General features: G+C 37.7%; 1 protein-coding gene across 2 annotated transcripts in view; it reads left to right on the top strand.

The window, feature by feature from the left end:
- Positions 1-22,776, top strand: part of LOC126162738 (tuberin) — a 342,768-nt gene that overhangs the window by 246,725 nt on the left and 73,267 nt on the right. The window contains exons 22-24 of one of the 2 annotated variants that reach the window (XM_049919411.1): positions 4,371-4,530; positions 13,449-13,620; positions 13,781-13,985. In XM_049919411.1, the coding sequence (XP_049775368.1) occupies positions 4,371-4,530; positions 13,449-13,620; positions 13,781-13,985 (537 nt within the window). Of the gene's footprint in view, positions 1-4,370; positions 4,531-13,445; positions 13,621-13,780; positions 13,986-22,776 lie in introns of both variants that reach the window. The other variant, XM_049919410.1, reaches the window with a different exon arrangement.

Genomic DNA, 22,776 nt, shown 5'->3' with positions numbered 1-22,776 from the left:
CAGAATCTTTACAGATCTTGAGTACATTATCTTACAAGCTTAACTTTTTTAAACCTCTGAGGGTCCATAGACAAATTTAAAAAAAAATCATCATGTGCTATACAATCCAGATTTACACTGTGATTTTCATCTGTGTTCTAAAATAGAGACAGGTGTTCATTGATGTCAGTAAAGTTGCAGTAAAGAAATAATGATAATTGTGAAGGCTTGATTGCAGAAGCAGAAGGTAGCACTCTTTCATATGGCTCAAGAACCATGCTTACCATTGACAAAAGTGTATCATATTATCTGATAACTATGTTGAGAAAATGAGAAGACATCATTAAAGAGAAAATTCTGAAGGTATTTTCTGTATTTCAGTTACTAACATATTGCCATTCAATCACTATACTGTCCATGAAGGCATAACTTACCATTCAGCCTTTGTGTTTATAGACTACCTCTGTCTTTGAAATATGATGACACAGTTAAAAAAGGAGCTTATTACTCCAGCATTAAGCTGTTTAATGTTCTCCCACCACACATCAAATGCCTTCACAAAAGATTGCCAGCAGTCAAACTAACTCTCAAGGAGTACCTGACAGAGAAATCTTTTTATACAGTTGACGAATATGTGAAAAAAAAAGTATATAACCATTGAATTTGTAAGTGTTGTAAAATTAGTATAATTATTTATTGGTATTCCTGTGTCTCCTCTGGAATATTTTGTTTAACTTGACTCTTGTATATATATTACACATCCTTAACATGTGAAACAAAAATGTTCTGTTAGCTGAATGTGCTGCTGTTTAGCTGATATCTTATGTACATTGTACCTTTTATTGTGTTTATGTAAGATATATTTCAACTGTGTACAATCTGACACATTCCATATCATAAATATATTACTCATCCTTAACATGTGAAACACAATTTTCTGTTAATTGATTGTGCTGTTGTTTAGTTGATTTTTAATTGCATTTTGTCTTTTTATTGTATTTATACAAGTTATATTTGAAATATGTAGAATCTGACACCTTCCATATCCTTGCGATTCACTCACTACCAGGATCTATGGAACATGAAATGAAATAAATAAATAAATAAAGTTATCAGCTTTGATGTTTCAAAGAGCCTGTGATACAGCAGTTGATAAATTGGCATCATGTAGGAGAGATCAGAAAAAAATACAATGAAGTGACGATAAATGTAAGAACTTTCTAGAGTGTTTGTAGGAGGAATACTGCTGTGATTGTAGGGGATGATCAGTTTGTGATTGCCCTTTGAAGAACTGTCAGAGAGACTACCCGTATGGGACATGCAACCACTTTTACTGGATAGAAGGTTATTAAAATAACAGTAAGGATTAATGGACATAGTGTGTACATTGTGAAGCGTATTCTATAATCACAATAGATGAGACTTTCAGAGCCTGCTTTACCACAGAGATGATGTAAATTTTTCATATTTTTTAATTATTATTATTATTGTTGTTATTATTGTGGGAATGCTGATCATAATGAACCCAGTCTGATCATACCCAAATGTCGTTGTCATTCATTGCTGCATCTGTTTTTGGGCCCTGTGCTCTGTAGCGCTGGTTACATTGTGTATCCTCAATCAAATTTGAAGTCAGACTTCTGCTAAGATTTCACCTTCTACCAAGACGGCAAACATCTTGCCAGTTTGATACTATTGTAATGTATTTCTTTTTACTCCCATCTCCTTTTCTTTCTCTGTCCATATTATGTTTTCATATGTGCATCCCTCCTGCCCCACTGCCCTCCACCCTGTCACCATTCACATTGGCCAATGCCTTATTTGTTGATCTTTTATTTTTTTTCCCAGTACTATTTCAATTGTTCACTAAATTTCTCCCTACTGCCATTGAACTATTTAAAAGCAGTTTTTTTAATCCTCCCACATTCAATACTTGTTTCTTAAACAGTTTTGTCAGTTGTTTCATCAGCTTTTATATTATTTTTTTCTGAATCATTTTTTACTTCATGGGTCCAGCTTGTTGTTGACCTCTTAGCCCACAAATATTTGAATATCTTTTTGGTTAATCTAATGTCTTGCATTATCGAGTAAATATTCAAAAAATACCAGTCGTCTTTTTCTCATTACTTTTGATATGTTTTGTATGTTTTAATAAATTTCCCCATTACTATGTAATTTACAACCCTCTATAGTTTTTCATGGACATTTCCAAATGATTTGCCTTTCTAGTATTTCTAATTTATCTAAATTATAGTTTAATGCTAGACACTCACTTGCATATAGATGTTCTGGCTGTGTAGTAATGCCTTATGTTTGGAGTTTTAGACATCTACAAAAGTCTTTGGTTATACTATATGACTTTCCCATTTTTACTTTATTTATTTATTTTTTTTCCAGTGTGGCCAAGATCCATTTTCATAAATTTCAGTTCCTTTTTAATGTGTGCATTTCTTCCTCATCCTTTACAACCATCTGCCCCCCCCCCTCCCCCCCCTCCCCCCCCCCCCTGTAAAAACTCTTAAGCCAGTCCTATTAACTATATGCCTTCTAAATGATTAATTTGTGTTACAGCAGGTATCACACTTTCAGGAAGCAAAGCAGTCATCTCCAAATGACAGAGTGTTTATTCCAATATTTTTGTTTCCTCTTCCCAACCTGATTGGAGAAATCTTATATTAGTTCAGTGATACTACGTTTTGTAGGTGTCTCATAATTAGATTTGCCAATTTAGACTTTACGCCAAATTGTCAGACTTTTATCTAGAGTTCATGTGCCAATGGAATCAAAGGCCCTTTTGAATAAACAAGCATTACTACAAAATCTTTCGAATTCAATAATCTGTGGTGAATGATGGTCTTCAGATTAAATATGTATCTAAAACATCTGCCCTTCCTAAAACCACCTTGATATTCTGCTAAATGACTGTCCAGTGTTGTTTCTACTCTATTAAGTAAAAGCTTGGAAAATATTTTATATATAACTGGTAGGAAAGAAATTCCTCTAGAGTTAATGTCTTCTTTTTTGCCTTTCTTATGTAGTGGATGTATCAAGGCAGCCTTCCATTCTCCTGCAATTATTATGATAAACAAGAAAGCTAAAAGGGACAAAGTTACAGTAGACAGTAAAATAAGCTTGTTTAACTAATAGATGCTTAATTAGAAAATAGCCATATTATCAGTAAAATTTTATGGGGGAACAGTTTAATGTGCATGGAATGCCCTCAAGTTCACAAAAAAGTTTCTAGAAAGTGAAATTTTCTGATTTGAATAGTTAAACTACTTAGTCACCTTGTGTCAACTGATGTGTGGCACATACACACATATGTAACAGAACACAGTATTAACTAGCTTTTGGGCTGTGGCTCTTCTCCCGACAGAAAACTCACTCACTCACTCTCTCCCTGACTGACTGACTGACTGACTGCCTGCTGCCTCCCTCATGCTCTCTTCCCCTTCTTCCACCATTCTGCCCCCTGTCTCTCCACCTTCTACCTCCCCACCCCACTTATCTTCCTCCTGTTCTTCCTTTGTCTCCATTTCTTATATGCTCTACTCCCTCAGAACTCATTTCATCTTATTGTGTAGTCACTGTGTCATCTGTCTTGCACTATCCCACTCCCCCTCCTTATCTCAAGCTTCCTTTCCTGTACTCTCCCAACCCACATCAGCAGGCAACTGCTCTCTAATAATCAGTGTCACCATGGTAGTATACATTTGGTTGTCTGTGTGGCTGGAGTGTGAAAGTCAGCCAGTAGATGTCACTGTTTAAAAGGTACGTAAGTCTTTGTTCTTTTACATGTGTGTAAGAGCCACACATTAGTCTACTAAAGTTTAATGGTTGTCTTTATTCTACGTATTGTTCCATCCAGGAATTTCCATTATTGTTAACAAACATAACCGATTGTTTAAGAGAGAGTACACATTTTCAGAAACAGAAAAATCTGGGCTAGAAACCTGTCACTGGATTTTGGAAAGAAGTAAATTTTAACGCCCAAACATTCTGTAACATAAAAGTTCTGATAAGAATAAATTCTGAAAAATTATGTTCCTGGAAAAAGTAAACCATTTGTTGAAACATGGGGAATAGTGGTTTTTGAATGAGCTTTTTTATCCTTGGAATAAAAAATTCTTTAACATTAACAAATTTTGAAATGGACTGTGTAAATGTACTATTGTCATTGCCAAACATTAAATTATGCAGCGAGTACTAAAGTTTAATGAAATAATGCCTGAACAAGAATTTAGTAATATCATGCCACTGTCGTATATGTACTACTAAGAAAAAGATATAAGAAAATGAAAAAAAAAATATTGGCACAATGTGAAGTTTGTACTAAATATTAATGTTGAGTTTTGTGTTGACAGTGGTATTTTCTTTGTTCGTTTTCACAGAACACATCGGATGCAGGATTTGAGCTGGCGAGCGATAATGTACCAAAATCAACTGAGCCAATCAACATCCCATGCTCACCATACAAAGTCTGTCCTTCCAGGCGTGAAAGTACTGAAAGTCTAGACTTACCAGCAGGTGAAAGCTTTTTGGAACCTGAAGGTACAGTAATTTCATGAGCACACATTTCAACAGCACCTACAATCAATTCTGTTTTATGAACTGACCAAGACTGATAAAAAAACCTGTAGTTTATTAGACCAACACAGGCATATTGCAGACAAATGCGTGAAAAAAGTGGACATTTGTGTTGGCTTTTTTCCTCCATGGAGAGGAGATAGTAGGTAGAAAGAAAAGTATAAAATCAGATAACAGAAGGGAGAAAGTAATTCAGAACCAATAGTTAAATAGTGATTTTTTTCCAATAATGAGAAGAGATTCCAAACAATGTGTAGTGAACGGCAATGTCATGCACCTTTTAAACTACTTTGATACAATTAATCTTATCCATAAAATTTTAGAATAGGAAAAATAGTGTTTTTTAGGCAGTTCTGTTCCAGAAAGGAAAGAATTATTAGAATATTGTATATGAGTTCTGAACTGAGTGCTTCAATTTTACTGTTTTATTAGTTCTATTATTTTAGGAGATTCAGTTCTGTAGCAGAATTGCTTTAATTGGTATTTGTAGGACAGTAATGACTATGACACTGAGATTGAGTTGAACAATCTAAACCTGTTGAGAGAGAGAGAGAGAGAGAGAGAGAGAGAGAGAGAGAGAGAGAGAGGGAGGGAGAGGGAGAGGGAGAGGGAGAGGGAGAGGGAGAGAAGTGGCATGGGGGAGATTGGCAAATTGATGAGGGTCGGCGTAAGTGTTAAACATGTTGGTGACTATTTGGACAGTTTGGCTTAAGTTTAGATAAGTTTGTGATAATAGTGTGTGTCTGTTATTGCTGAATTTTATCATTCTGTATGAGAGAGGAGAAGACATTTGCAAAGATTTTATCAATGACAGAAACTTTTCATGCTTGGTTCTGCTGCTGAAACAGGTGGACTAAGAGATGAGTAGAATAGAAGCTTTCGAAATGTGGTGCTACAGAATAATGCTGAAGATTAGATGCATATATCACATAACTAATGAGGAGGTATTGAATAGAATTGGGGACAAGAGGAGTTTGTGGCACAACTTGACTAGAAGAAGGGATCGGTTGGTAGTACATGTTCTGAGGCATCGAGGGATCACCAATTTAGTATTGAAGGGCAGAGTGGAGGGTAAAAATCGTAGAGGGAGACCAAGAGATGAATACACTAAGCAGATTCGGAAGGATGTAGGCTGCAGTACGTACGGGGAGATGAAGATGCTTGCACAGGATAGAGTAGCATGGAGAGCTGCATCAAACCAGTTTCAGAACTGAAGACAACAACAACAACAACGAGATGAGTAGAACCCACAACTGTTCTCTCTGCCCAAGTAAATGTCATACACCATTTTCCCTTTGAGTTTTTGTTTATTCAATGTTGCATGAAACTTAATATTGTCAAATTCTATTGAAAACTCTTCCTATGAAAGAAAGAAAAATTAAACTTTTCATGTTCACTGGAGAAAATTTTTCTACGTAAAATAATTATTTCTCCTCTGTATAACAATGCAAGTCTGTTTCTTGTTGGTTGGCAGTCTTGGCATTCTCAACAATCAGTTTTTCAGATAAAGTGATTGTTGTTGATATTCAGCAACTATCTATCTTGTATACTTCCAGTGGGTTAGTTCATTTTCCTGCTGTTTATATGGAGACTCAGGAACGTCTAAAAGAACGTACGATTTATCTTTAGGAAATGTTATGTGAAGATTCTATTTCCAGAAGTGAAAGTGAAGATGAGGATGATTAGATTAGATTAGATTAGATTAATACTAGTTCCATGGATCATGAATACGATATTTCGTAATGATGTGGAACGAGTCAAATTTTCCAATACATGACATAATTAGGTTAATTTAACAACATACTTAAGTTAATATAACAACTTTATTTTTTTGTGTGTTTTTTTATTTTTATTTATTTTTTTTATATTTTTTTTAATAATTTTTTTTCTTAATTTATATCTAAAAATTCCTCTATGGAGTAGAAGGAGTTGTCATTCAGAAATTCTTTTAATTTCTTCTTAAATACTTGTTGGTTATGTCAGACTTTTGATACTATTTGGTAAGTGACCAAAGACTTTAGTGCCAGTATAATTCACCCCTTTCTGTGCCAAAGTTAGATTTAATCTTGAATAGTGAAGATCGTCCTTTCTCCTAGTATTGTAGTTATGCACACTGCTATTACTTTTGAATTGGGTTTGGTTGTTGATAACAAATTTCATAAGAGAGTATATATACTGAGAAGCTACTGTGAATATCCCAAGATCCTTAAATAAATGTCTGCAGGATGATCTTGGGTGGACTCCAGCTATTATTCTGATTACACGCTTTTGTGCAATAAATACTTTATTCCTCAGTGATGAATTACCCCAAAATATGATGCCATATGAAAGCAATGAGTGAAAATAGGCGTAGTAAGCTAATTTACTAAGATGTTTATCACCAAAATTTGCAATGACCCTTATTGCATAAGTAGCTGAACTCAAACGTTTCAGCAGATCATCAATGTGTTTCTTCCAATTTAATCTCTCATCAATGGACATACCTAAAAATTTGGAATATTCTACCTTAGCTATATGCTTCTGATTAAGGTCTATATTTATTAATGGCGTCATACCATTCACTGTACGGAACTGTATGTACTGTGTCTTATCAAAATTCAGTGAGAGTCCATTTACGAGGAACCACTTAGTAATTTTCTGAAAGACAGTATTGACAATTTCATCAGATAATTCTTGTTTCTCAGGTGTGATTACTATACTTGTATCATCAGCAAAGAGAACTAACTTTGCCTCTTCATGAATATAGAATGGCAAGTCATTAATATATAATAAGAACAACAAAGGACCCAAGACTGACCCTTGTGGAACCCCATTCTTGATAGTTCCCCAGTTTGAGGAATGTGCTGATCTTTGCATGTTACGAGAACTACTTATTTCAACATTCTGCACTCTTCCAGTTAGGTACGAATTAAACCATTTGTGCACTGTCCCACTCATGCCACAATACTTGAGCTTGTCTAGCAGAATTTCATGATTTACACAATCAAAAGCCTTTGAGAGATCACAAAAAATCCCAATGGGTGGTTTTCGGTTATTCAGATCATTCAAAATTTGACTGGTGAAAGCATATATGGCATTTTCTGTTGAAAAACCTTTCTGGAAACCAAACTGACATTTTGTTAGTACTTCATTTTTACAGATATGTGAAGCTACTCTTGAATACATTACTTTCTCAAAAATTTTGGATAAAGCTGTTAGAAGGGAGATTGGGCGGTAATTGTTGACATCAGATCTATCCCCCTTTTTATGCAAAGGTATAACAATAGCATATTTCAGTCTATCAGGGAAAATGCCCTGTTCCAGAGAGCTATTACACAGGTGGCTGAGAATCTTACTTATCTGTTGAGAACAAGCTTTTAGTATTTTGCTGGAAATGCCATCAATTCCATGTGAGTTTTTGCTTTTAAGCAAGTTTATTATTTTCTTAATTTCAGAGGGAGAAGTGGGTGAGATTTCAATTGTATCAAATTGCATAGGTATGGCCTCTTCCATTAACAGCCTAGCATCTTCTAATGAACACCTGGATCCTACTATATCCACAACATTTAGAAAATGATTATTAAAAATATTTTCAACTTCTGACTTTTTGTTCGTAAAGCTTTCATTCAATTTGATGGTAATACTGTCTTCCTCTGCTCTTGGTTGACCTGTTTCTCTTTTAATAATATTCCAAATTGTTTTAATTTTATTATCAGAGTTGCTGATTTCAGACATGATACACATACTCCTGGATTTTTTAATAACTTTTCTTAATATAACACAGTAGTTTTTATAATTTTTGATAGTTTCTGGGTCACTACTCTTTCTTGCTGTCAGATACATTTCCCTTTTCCGGTTACAAGATATTTTTATACCCTTAGTAAGCCATGGTTTGTTACAAGGTTTCTTACAAGTATATTTAACTATTTTCTTGGGGAAGCAGTTTTCAAATGCATTTACAAAAATGTCATGAAATAAATTATATTTTAAATTGGCATCAGGTTCACGGTACACCTCATCCCAGTCTAACTGCTGTAGGCTTTCCCTGAAATTTGCAATTGTTAAATCGTTGACTGAACGTACTACTTTGGAGGACTGTTTAGTATTGCTGAATGGAGCTATGTCATATATTGTAACTAGCTGTGCACCATGATCAGAAAGACCATTCTCAACAGGCTGAGCATTTATCTGGTTAAACTTATCTTGGTCTACAAAGAAGTTATCTATCAGTGAGCTGCTATCCTTTACCACCCGAGTAGGAAAATCAATAACGGGTGTCAAATTGAAAGAACCGAGTAATACTTCAAGGTCATTTTTCCTATTACCCTCTTTCAGAGAATCTACATTGAAGTCCCCACAAATAATAATTTGCTTCCCCCTGTCTGACAGATAGCACAACAAGGAGTCCAAATTTTTCAGAAATAGATGAAAATTTCCTGATGGGGACCTATATACAGTTACAATTATAAATGTGCCTTTATTTAATTTAAGCTCACATGCACATGCTTCTATATGTTTCTCTACACAAAACTTTTTTGTTTCTATTGTTATGGAGTAAGATTCAGATGGGGAAAGTGATGTGGACGTTAGTGATGTTGAAGATGATGTAGCTTTAGGTAGTGAGCATTAGGATGTGACTGTCACCAAGTCTGGAAGGAGGTATGTAATCACACAAACCCACAATACCTAGGAGGTCACTTGCAAATATAATAGTGGAGCGACCAGGAATAATTCCAGCTGGTATTTGCCATTCTCTTGTAGAAGCGTTGATGTTATTTTGTACACCTGACATCATGGATGTTACAGTAAAACATTCAAATGAAGTGGCAGTTAGTCTAAATGTTACTTCTACTAATGAGAAAGAATTGTATGTCTTTATAGTAATACTATAATGATGAAAACAATCCGTTATTGATGAAATTATTTAATTGAATATAATAGAGGGAAACATTCCACGTGGGAAAAATATATCTAAAAACAAAGATGATGTGACTTACCAAACGAAAGCGCTGGCATGTTGATAGACACACAAACAAACACAAACATAAACACAAAATTCAAGCTTTCGCAACCAACGGTTGCTTCATCAGGAAAGAGGGAAGGTGAGGGAAAGACAAAAGGATGTGGGTTTTAAGGGAGAGGGTAAGGAGTCATTCCAATCCCGGGTGCGGAAAGACTTACCTTAGGGGGGAAAAAAGGACAGGTATACACTCGCGCGCACACACACACACACACACACACACACACACACACACACACACACACACACATATCCATCCGCACATACACAGACACAAGCAGACATTTGTAAAGGCAAAAACTCTTTGCCGCCACTAAATGTCTAGCAGTGCCTGTGAAGAATACTGCTTGAAATATTATTACAGATCAATACGACACTTTGATGGATTTGTTGGAAGAGTCAGACCAAAACTACAAAGCTACTACAGTAAGAACTCTTCAGTCAGTCAGGAAGCATATTCCAGACACAATAAAGAACACACAAAATTGAGAGCTATATTCATCAGTGTTCTTGTTCACAGACCCAACAACAGGTAGGCCCCTAGTTACTTCAATATCCTACGTAGGAAGAACAAGACCAAAAAACACTTGCTGATGTTACCATCAGTGCACCAACAAAGGCACTGAATGAGGAGAGTAGAATAAAACCCACATAAATCCATGTTGTAGTTTCATTAAAGGTGGAATTGATACTATTTATCAAATGGCTTGTATGTGCACCTGCATGGAGGGAACAGAAAGATGGTTCTGTCAGCATTTTCTCTCTCATCAATACCTGTGCTGTCAATGCAAACACAATATTCATCCAGCAACATCCAGGATCAAATGACAAGAAACACAACAAACAGAAACTTTTTTTTTCCTTCTGCAATCTGGGTCGAAACTTGTGAAACCATAGGCAGCACAAAGAAGTACTAATGTAAGAAAGTTACATAACCAAATTGTTGAGTCAGTGGAAAGTATTCTACAAACTAAAATCAAAGAAGCTACAGCAGATACAGATCAGCCTCCTGCAGGAAGAGGTCAGTGTTATGTTTGTGTAAAAGAAGCAAAAACGGAGAAGCAGAAGTATAAAAAAACTAAGTAAACCAAAACAGTATAGTGGACAGTGTCATAATCATGTATGTAACGCACATTCAGAAAGAATTGTGAAGTGTCTTTCCTACCTTAAGTTGATTAGTTCTTGTAAGATATCAACACATTTGTATTTTGTATTGTAATATGCTAATTTTAATTGACTCGGCTTAATAATTATAACTATTAACAACATGTATTATAAGATACTACCTTAGTTAAAATACATACACCTTTTAGAAAGTTGTAATTTTGTTATCTGTAGAACGCTTTAATCCCACTGGATTTACCGAACCACCTCTTTGGCATCCATGTTATTAAAAAAATTTTAGGCATCCTAGGGTTAATTTATCAGTAGTCAGTACAAGCAGAGGTGTTGAGCTTGGCTTACCTGGAAAAAACTATAGAAGCCGCAAGTCAGGATGGCTGTATCAAATAAATAATCATTTATACTCTTGACATGAACAGATTTACATTTCCCAATATGTTTTACTTACTTTAAGTTATAACAATACCAGAGAAGGAAAGTTGCTACTCACTATATAGCGGAGATGCTAAGTCGCGATAGGCACAATAAAAAGATTCACATGTTCATAGCTTTCGGCCATTAAGGCCTTTGTCAGCAGCACACACACACACACACACACACACACACACACAAATGCAACTTGCACATGTCTGCAGTCTCAGAGAGCTGAAATTACACTTACTGAAACACACTTACTTTAAGGTATAACTCACAACAAATCAAGCCTAAAGTTGTATTCATTTCTGTGATTTACATCCCCTTGAAAAACTAAATGGACTTTCAAGTATTCCTGCAGGGCACAGAGGATTTGCCAGGAAAAAGATTACAACTTAATTTTTAAACTTTTAGACTTTCGCCAACAGCTTTACATTGTCATGGGAGCATATTGAAATACCTGCAACACCAACATCTACACATTATACTCATTGTACTGTGTACTCGGCAAACAACTGTACAGTGCATGGCAGAGGGTTCCATGTCCTATTCCATTTTCATATTGATCTAGGGGAAAAATGATTGTCTATATGCCTTTTCATATTCTCTGACCTCTCTTTACTTATTCTCATGATCCCCATGCAAGATATACAATATAGCTGGTGAATGGACAGTCATCTAAATTTACCCAACAGGATTTTATGAGAACTATATCATCCTTGTTACGCTGTTCACAGATGATGAGTGCTAACTGGAAAATTCTTTTGTTGAAATAAATACTGTTAAAGTTTTGAATTGTAGAGAGCCTTGCAAATGATCACCATCTGGTGCAAAAATTGGCAGCTGACTCTAAGCATAACTCACAAGGGAACCCCCCCATCGCACCCCCTTCAGATTTAGTTATAAGTTGGCACAATGGATAGGCCTTGAAAAACTGAACACAGATCAATTGAGAAAACAGGAAGAAGTTGTGTGGAACAATGAAAAAAAAATAAGCAAAATATACAAACTGAGTAGTCCATGCGCATCATATGCAACATCAAGGAGAGTGTGAGCTCAGGAGCGCCGTGGTCCTGTGGTTAGCGTGAGCAGCTGTGGAACGAGAGGTTCTTGGTTCAAGAAAAGTTTAAGTTTTTCTTTTCAGGCAATTATTCTCTGTCCGTCCGTCCGCACACAGAAAAATTTGAAAACCTTAAAAACATATGTTTTGACAGAGCACAGGGAAAACTGTGTGACTGTGAAACTGTTGCATTCATTTGTTGCAGTTTATGTGACAAACACTTATGTTTTCATCACTTTTTTTGGGAGTGATCATCACATCCACAAGAAAACCTAAATCGGGCAAGGTAGAGGACTCTTTTTACCCATTCGCCAAGTGTACAAGTTAGGTGGGTCGACAACATATTCCTGTCATGTGACGCACATGCCGTCACCAGTGTTGTATAGAATATATCAGACGTGGTTTCCTGTGGAGGATTTGGTTGACCTATGACCTTGCGATCAAATGTTTGCGGTTCCCGTTGGAGAGGCACGTCCTTTCGTCTACTAATTGCACGGTTTTGTGGTGCGGTCGCAAAACACAGACACTAAACTTATTACTGTGAACAGAGATGTCAATGAACGAACAGACAGATCATAACTTTGCAAAAGTAAAAAAAAATAAACTTTTCTTTCGAGGGAAGACTTGAACAAAGGACCTCTCGTTCCGCAACTGCTCACGCTAACCACGGGGCGCTCCTGAGCTCGTGCTATCCTTGATGTTGCCTATGTTGTGCATGGACTACTCAGTTTGCATATTTTGCTTATTTTTTTCATAGTTCCACACAACTTCTTCCTGTTTTCTCGATTGATCTGTGTTCAGTTTTTCAAGGCCTATCCACTGTGCCAACTTATAACTAAATCAGAGGGGGGTGCGATGGGGAGGTTCCCTTGTCAGTGTAATGAAATACACATAATTACAGTAGATGTCCGATATAGTTTGACTATCCAGTTGGTGATTTGTGTAAATCCTGCCATGGGGAAAGCAGATGCCAGACTTGCATTTATTGTAGAAATACTAGGGACCAGTAGTTCATGAAAAAAAGAGGTTGTATACGAAAACCTTGCTTGACAAATTCTTGAGCATCATTTGTTGGCCTATGACTATACCATATTGGATTAATGGAAGAAATACGAAAGATTCAAAGAAGAGTTGCATGATTCCTCATGGTTTTCTGTAGTCACTGGGATAAGTCATGGAAGTGCTCAGTTAATTGCTCTCTTGTTTCCTCTCCTTAAGTGTTACTAGAAGTTGTTCTTTTGACCTTGTATTTTCAATTTTGTAACTAAAATTACTGTCTTCTAGAAGCAAGTAAGGCAAGAAATCCTGTTCGCCGCTCAAATTCGAGCCCAGAAATGAGTGCTAACTGGAAGATTCCATTTTTAAAAGAAAATAGACAGGAGCATGACAATGCTCAGGACATGGAAATGAAATCTGAAAACCCAAAAAATGTGAAACAGACTTTCAACAAAGATGCTAGGTGAGTTTGCATATCTGCTTATGAGGAAAATGTGAGTGGTAGCAGTTTGGTTGTGATTTTTTCTTTATAACTGTTAAATGAACTTAAATTATTGTTTCTAGAAAAAAACATTGGTCAAATAAATAACAAAATTACTTCTTAGGTACATCTATTTTTTCAGTCAGTCAGCCAAATCACACGGTTTTGATAGCCGTGTAAGCTGTGAAGCAATTCCTGAAGAAATGTTTGGACAAGGAAGCACTCCACCATTAGCAGACGGACTACACCCACTTCTTCTGCCATCTCGTTCCTATCCCGGGACAGTGCATGCTGACACTCAACATGAATCTGCATCTAAAACAGTCCCACCATCACCTACATCTCTGGTAAGTTTCCCATACCACAGACACCATATAAAATTACAAAATGATATCTGGGAATTTTAATTCAAAGGCAGTACTAAAACTAAAGCATGATTCCTCAGTGGGAAACTTTGGATATGATATCAGAAATGCTGTGGATGAGGAAAATGTAAAAGGCTATCATAGTTCAGATTCAACTGTTATACTGTATATTGACTAGTAATTGATTTAAGAGCTTGTGATTCTTGAGTTTCTCCCGGCGTATTTGATAATCAACATATCCACGGGTATGCTGCTGGTCTATAGTGTCCAACGGGCACAATATTTCGGCGAACAAACATGTCGCCATCATCAGGTGAACTGACGGACTGAGCTCCTGTGAACGTGCCGGCACGGAGATCCGTACACTATGGCTGCTCAGAGGGAACTGGGTTCGGTCACGGCGGCGGCCGATTTAAATACCCTCCGCCCGCGGCGCGCTCCCTCCGCCGTCCGCGCCCAGCGCCACGGTCGCGCGGTGGAACAGATTGCGACGGCGTCTGAGATGACGTCGGTGTGATGGCTCTGTCCGCCGTGGTCGTCACAACTATACGTCTGCTCGATTTACTCTTGATTAACCCGATCGCTGGTTCCCAAGCCTTGCTAAGATTATAGCCACAGTCCCGGTTTATGAGGTCGTCATTGGTGCGAATTTCGATGGCCTCTCTAACAACGCTGTCCCAGTATCTCGACGTCTGTGCCAGAATCCTCGTGCGGTCATACTCCATGGCGTGATTTTCCGACAAACAATGTTCAGCGACCGCCGACTTGCTCGGATACATCAGTCGAGTGTGCCTCTGGTGTTCACGGCATCGATCCTCGACGGTACGCATCGTCTGACCAATATACGACTTGCCACATTGACACGGAATCTGGTACACGCCGGCCTTCCTCAAACCGAGGTCATCTTTGGCGCTCCCCACTAGTGCACGAGTTTTATTTGGAGGACAAAACACAGTTCCGACCCGGTGTTTCTTCAGAATGCGGGCGATTTTCCCCGAGAGTGCGCCTGTGTATGGAATAAATGCAGTGCCTACCTCCTCCCTCGTGACTTCATCCATCTCAACAGGTTGTGCTGCAGTGGTTGGGCGGAGAGCACGTTGAATCTGCCACTCTGAGTACCCATTTTTTCGAAATACAGTTCTCAGATGTTCCAATTCCTGGGGTAGACTCTCTGCGTCAGAGATAGTGCGCGCCCTATGTACTAGAGTTTTAAGTACCCCATTCCTCTGTGAAGGGTGGTGGCAGCTGTCTGCATGCAAATACAGATCAGTGTGCGTAGCCTTCCGATACACCCCATGACCTAGGGTGCCGTCAGCCCTTCTCTTGACCAAGACGTCAAGGAAAGGTAATTTACCCTCCGTTTCAGTCTCCATAGTGAGGGTAAATTACCTTTCCTTGACGTCTTGGTCAAGAGAAGGGCTGACGGCACCCTAGGTCATGGGGTGTATCGGAAGGCTACGCACACTGATCTGTATTTGCATGCAGACAGCTGCCACCACCCTTCACAGAGGAATGGGGTACTTAAAACTCTAGTACATAGGGCGCGCACTATCTCTGACGCAGAGAGTCTACCCCAGGAATTGGAACATCTGAGAACTGTATTTCGAAAAAATGGGTACTCAGAGTGGCAGATTCAACGTGCTCTCCGCCCAACCACTGCAGCACAACCTGTTGAGATGGATGAAGTCACGAGGGAGGAGGTAGGCACTGCATTTATTCCATACACAGGCGCACTCTCGGGGAAAATCGCCCGCATTCTGAAGAAACACCGGGTCGGAACTGTGTTTTGTCCTCCAAATAAAACTCGTGCACTAGTGGGGAGCGCCAAAGATGACCTCGGTTTGAGGAAGGCCGGCGTGTACCAGATTCCGTGTCAATGTGGCAAGTCGTATATTGGTCAGACGATGCGTACCGTCGAGGATCGATGCCGTGAACACCAGAGGCACACTCGACTGATGTATCCGAGCAAGTCGGCGGTCGCTGAACATTGTTTGTCGGAAAATCACGCCATGGAGTATGACCGCACGAGGATTCTGGCACAGACGTCGAGATACTGGGACAGCGTTGTTAGAGAGGCCATCGAAATTCGCACCAATGACGACCTCATAAACCGGGACTGTGGCTATAATCTTAGCAAGGCTTGGGAACCAGCGATCGGGTTAATCAAGAGTAAATCGAGCAGACGTATAGTTGTGACGACCACGGCGGACAGAGCCATCACACCGACGTCATCTCAGACGCCGTCGCAATCTGTTCCACCGCGCGACCGTGGCACTGGGCGCGGACGGCGGAGGGAGCGCGCCGCGGGCGGAGGGTATTTAAATCGGCCGCCGCCGTGACCGAACCCAGTTCCCTCTGAGCAGCCATAGCGTACGGATCTCCGTGCCGGCACGTTCACAGGAGCTCAGTCCGTCAGTTCACCTGATGATGGCGACATGTTTGTTCGCCGAAATATTGTGCCCGTTGGACACTATAGACCGGCAGCATACCCGTGGATATTTTGATTTAAGAGCTTGTTCATCGTCTGTAATTATTAGGCCGGACAAGGTACAGTGCCATTCCATGTGACCTTTGAGTTGAATCTTGAGTTCTTTACCAAATTATATTATTGTTGGAATATAACAACATTGTTCCCACCTCCAGTTACTTCATCACCAACATTACTGTAATCCATAATTTGCTCACAGAATATTTAAATAATGTATGAAACAATATTTTGTGTCCAGCTGCACAATGTCATAGAATTTCGTGCATAAGAGTGCCATAAGTTTTTGAGGTAAAAGATCTACAATGAAGATCCAATGCAGGAATGTAGGACTTGTATCGTAGTTACTGTAACATTAATTTTAACAGAAAGGAAGACTGTGTGTGCATTAATAATAAAAATTTTATTCAGGCCAGTAATTATATGGAGAGGGCTTTGAACTAGACTCTTCTTTAATGCAAATCCATTGTTGTAACCACTGTATGATAGGGTTTATACTGACAACAAGAGAGAATTAGAATAAAATTATAAAATTTTCATTATTACAAAATTTCAATGTTGACATTGTACTTCTTGGGGACATGGGAAAGACGTTGATAGATTAGTTCAATTGAGGAGGGGATGCAAGATTGATATCAGCAGTGATAAAATTAGGGTAACAGAGTATATTTAAATTACATCAGATTAGATTTAAAGACACTTAAAGTAATATAAGAATTTTACTGTTATTGTGCAATATAACTGACAGTAACCGAAATAAAGAGGATATGAAATGCTGACTGGCAACAGCAGGAAAAGTTTTCCTGGAAAAGAGAGATCTTTTTAAATATCACACATAAATTTAAATGTTAAGAAGTCTTTTCTGATAATTTCTCTGTGGTTGGTGACCACAGTCATAATATACATTTTGAATGAAATCATTGCCATTATTTGACTGTAAGTTATTATTATTCATTTATTTCACTATTTTGATTTTGGCTGTAGAGTCATTTTCAAGTGAAAATGTGAAAAAAATGTCAGTAAATATCAGACATGTCTTAACAACATGTCGTCATTGAAATATTATAAAAAAATATTAGGCCACAGATCGTCCTATCTCCACGTAGGTGCATCTGCCCTTTGTACTTAGTGAATACCAGGTACACCCCCCCCCCCCTTTATCCTTTCTGAGTAGGCCTCACAGTTCATTACTCTAATATACATTTCTATGTATACCATGATTAATTATCTTCTGGTAAAGATATAAATCTATTTTAAACTTTGCATTAATTCTTTAATACATCATTCACTCCCTAGAGTCCTCCTCTACTTAAAAACTTATATATTTTCAATAGATATTATGTCTATATATACTACTTATGTCCCACTATTCTTCAATTCATTAGAGTTTTTATTGCACTGATGTTGCTCGTGCCTTTTTATTATTGATCCATTACTCATTACTATTTTATAGTTGTTTGTTATGTATGGGCACCTCTCCTTTTGTATATTCGATACAGAACTGTCATAACTCCCCATATATGTGCGCATAATTCCCTATGTACACACCTTTTCCCCTACAGCACCTGGCAGTTCTCACATCGTGACAGACTTTGTCATGTAATTTAATGTTTGTGTAGAAGTGTATATTTGTGTATATGTGGATGTGTGTTCATGTAGTCTGATTCTTCGACCTTCTTATCTGAAGATAAAATGTAGGTTATTAGTAGCCATGGAAATAAGGAAGGACTTCAGCAATAGAACTTTATGAATATGGAATGAGGGAAAAGATAGAGAGGCTCTCAAGATGAGAAGTAAGAAAGGAAAACATAGATGTGTTTGCTAGCATCGAAGAAGAGAAAGAAGATAGTCCCGAAGACAGGAAACCCTTACCATCCCCCTTCCCCAGGATGCCTACCTCTCAGGTACTTGAATGAGATGTCGGAGGAGGTTTGGTGTTAAATTGTCTCCCGCAGAATAGACTTCTCCCTTGAGGTTCCCAAAGGAATTCCTAGCAACCATATGGAAAGGACAAATAAAGACGAATCAGGCACACTTGTTTGTGAGGGTTGCTTGAAAGGTGTGATGTGTGTTTTGTGTTAGTCACGATTTATCTGTTATTGTAAATCAAGCTTTTAGCTACAATACCCACCCCTTTCAGAATTTATACGAACCTTCCCATCAGTATCACATTTCATAAAAGGTATAAAATACTCTATACAAAATAGAAAATCTATACACTATGGTATCACAGTTGTTCAGCTAGTCACATCATATTATATTTTCAACTAATATAATACTCTATTCAGTTTATTTCATCTAGATATCACTTTTTTGTGATTCTCCTATGTTGTTCTCTATTTTATGGTCATATTCAGTTTTTTTTCTTTTTTGTAAGCAATAAGATTATAGGTTAGTTTTAGATTTTAAAGGAATTTGGTGCAGGAAAACTATTTTGGAAGAAACACCAAAAACAACTCGGGATCCAATGGTCGTCACTCCGCCAATTAACTCAGAATGTTAACGTCCCTAGGGGATAGATGACTCTGCCCGGATCCCATGGATCTGATATTAACTTTTCTTGTGCACTGGCAGACCAGTAATTTTCTTTAAATTTCTTTTCAAAATCTTCCCAAGTGAAAAAACTGTCAATATTTACTGCACGCCATTCTGAGGCTTCTCTGAGAAGGTATGCCACAGTAAATTTGATCTTCTTAGAATCTTCCCAATTTTTTGGTAATGCTTGGTTAATCCTTTTTAAGAAATGGGTTGAATGTACATCTCCGTCTGGCTTAAATTTATGGAATTTTCTAGATAACTCTGGTGAGCTCACCATTGTAAATCATTCACCACGTCACGAGTTAATACCATATTAGGTGAAGTTACCCTTTTTTCTACTTTGTCTTGAATAAGCTTAAATTCTCTCCACAGGTCTTCTAAACCTTTCCTGGTATCATTAAGTTCAGAAGAAGGAATAGGCAATACATTCCCAGATGTTATTCTCTTGGTAACTTTTCGATCTATAATTTCCCCAAATTGTTCCTCCAAACAAATTGCATTTGTAGTATCAGAGTTAGCTATTTTCTCTTTGAAATTCCTTTCTGTGTTGTCTGCCCATGTACTGACACCTGTAATTTGTGATTGAATAATTGGCATTAACTCATTTTGCTTATATACACTCTCTTGCAAAGCATACAAGCCATGTCTAACATCATTATACTTAATATTGTACTCCTTTTCAAAAGATTCTAACTTTTCAATAAGTTCGGATTCTACATTATTACATTTGTTCTCAATGTAAAGTTCCAACCTTTTTGACAAATCCTGAAAGGTATCATTCTGTTTTTGACTAAGGTCGGTAAAGTCAAAGAGATTGTCAACTCATTTTTTAGACCTACTTTTAAATTCTCTACTTTAGTACTTATAGCGTCAAACTCGGTCTTCAAAGCACCCATATCTTCATGTTGATTACTAAATTCTTCTCTCTGACAGTCGACCTTGGCACTTAAAAAACCTAAATATGTCGTTTGAATATTTAGTGTTTCCCTCTGAGCATTTAAAGCTTCACTCTGGGCATTTAATTGTGAATCTGATGAGTTTAATTTAAGACTTTGAGCATTTCATTGAGAATTTACCAATCCTAGAGTCACACTCTGAGCTTTGATTAATTTTATCAACTCAGCCCAGTCAGGCACTTCTTTGCTAACTTTCATGGCCATAGCTGGTTCTTGAGTGTCCCCAACTTGTTGTATATTCTCCATACTTGTGTATGCTTTAGTCCTAGTAAGCATTTAAAACTAACTTTAAATATGATAATGACACAATAAAAGTTCATTCACCAGTATCTTGTACCACTTCGTACTAAAGTAATGAAGTTTTGTTTCACACTCACCCGGCGCAGAATTCTCGTAACGTAGGTGAGCGGATGTGGAGGGAAGTCACCACCAGTGAACAGCAGCTGGTGCCGGTGGCGTCGGATGTAGGTTGGTTTCCGCATCTGCATCCCCGCGATGTGTGTGAGAGCTGTATACTCCCCGCACTGGATCTTATTGGTTGGAGTGTTCTATGTGTACTTCTTCTTAGACAGATACGTTGAAATCTTCTTTACTATTTTTGTCGTTGAGTTTTTCATTTCTTCACAGTCTTTCCCTTCAAATTAAGCTCCATTGGATACTTAAACATATTCCAATGTCTTGGCGTAATTTCCTTGTCTTATTATGTTTGGTTGCTATGATAAAACACAACAGTTTGGTTCCTTGTATTTGACTTAAAATTCCTATTTTCTCAGTCCTTTCACAAAGGTGGACATGTTCTAACATTCTGTGACGTCTTAGTGTGAAAGTAGACATACAAACTTTCCTTTTCGACAGTTAACAATGCATTTGACTTTCATGCACAACATAATTCACACTTTCAACGTACATATGCAACTTTCTGTAAGTACTTCGTACCATCAAACATTAGACACAAAATGAGTTACAGTTAAAAGAAAGTTGTCTTGACTACCATGACTTTCTTAAAATGAATGAGAAAATATGTCTTGCCTCTACCAAGGCTGACTCCAGAGTCTATAAGAGTGCTTTTTCAACTGTTCTTGTTCAACATAACAAAAGTAAATGACACAATAAGCACATAGCAGAGTAAAAACTCCGTGGTTCTTCCTTACACATGCACTAAAACCTCTATGGATTGCCCGACAGATACTTGTCGGTGCTGTTTGACCGCCGCGTCTACTTTCTTCTCGCGACTGACTTTAAACCTGCTCACACAAACATGTGAGGCACAGTGGGTAGGATTCTACCATCCCACTCTCATATTTAGAATATTGTATGTTCGAGATGGTAGAAGGCTGAGTGGTTCTAGAATTCACACAGAAATTCTCGAATCACTACATTGTGTGTATATGAACTGTCTGCATAATGTTGAGGTACTCTCATGGCCAGAAAGACCCCTTAATATGTCCCTAGTATGACATGTGTGGGACTAGCTCAGATGTCAACTCCATCTCTGTGCTGTATCCAGAATATCAAGGACCATTTCCAACAGTTGTCAGACATCTTGCCTCCGGAACAGATAAAATGATTCAATGCCACCCTTTGTAACAGAATTGGTGTATGCATCCGGGAGCATGTGCCACATTACTGATAAGCGGGTTCATACTCTTTGAATATTTGACTCTATTTTGTAATCACTGCAATAACATCACACAGATTCTCAACCCATGAAGTTTCATTTTGTTCCCTCCTCCTCCTCCTCCTCCTCCTCCTCCTCCTCCTCTACTAGGTGCTTCACCTCTCCTTTTTGTCAGGCATGTTATTGTGTCCTGCTGACAAATATGCTTTCATGTTTTGCAGACATTCAGTTTTGCTCCTACAGGATAATTCACTGATTTAGTATAGGAAAATTAAGAATAGCGCTTAATGTGCTGAAGTGAGGATAAATGTAATTTGTGTGTTTAATAATCATTCACCATGTGGAAAGTTTTTCAATGATCGAATGTATTTTTACATTCATAGTCTAGCAGACTTTCTCTTTGCTGGTGTATCTGGTTCAGAGTAGTGAAAATTTTGTTTTTAAATTAACTTTTACTTGTCAATTAGGGCCAAGGGAGACATTCCCCACAATTTCGAGTGACATTTGTATTTCGGCCGGGGAAAAATATCCATATTACACTTTGTGTAAGTGAAACATTGGGAATCCTGCCCAATTTATAAGTAAAATATTACCATTCTTTATTAGGTGTGCCTTTTATAGCTTAATCCAGTCAATGGCTAGAGACTACAAAACCATGTTAATACTGAACAGAACAGTATCTCTAGCGAAACAGTAGATAAAATACATGGATGATTTTTTTTATAAGCGTTCTTTTACTTACATATTTGAGTATGAGTGCACAAACAGTAACTGAATTATATGTATTGAGAAGAAAGACTGTTTTAACACTATGGTACCTTTTCCTACATTCTGGGTAGAGATTTTAATTTAAAATTTTAAGTGTATGTGCAGGCAGATCAGATTCCTTTGCTACTATCTAAGTAGAACTTCCATTAATGCCATATACAAGTTCATATAATGCCAGAAGCAGTTTCATTTAGCCGATCGTATAACTAATGTATTTCAGAACTTGTTACATGTCTCCAAAGCTTCTCCTTGATATTGGTATATGCATGACCCCTAGTACACATCATTCATAGTGAATGGTATGTGTCTCTCTCTTCTAATGATATCCAGTACTCTGAAACTATTGCTGTGCTTTCCTTATTTACAGCATACTTAAAAATATAAGCCATTGTAAAATGTGTGTTTAAG

Source organism: Schistocerca cancellata, chromosome 2 (genome assembly GCF_023864275.1).
Source record: "Schistocerca cancellata isolate TAMUIC-IGC-003103 chromosome 2, iqSchCanc2.1, whole genome shotgun sequence".
Classification (NCBI taxonomy): Eukaryota; Metazoa; Arthropoda; class Insecta; order Orthoptera; family Acrididae; genus Schistocerca; species Schistocerca cancellata.
This window is presented reverse-complemented; position numbering and strand designations above follow the sequence as displayed.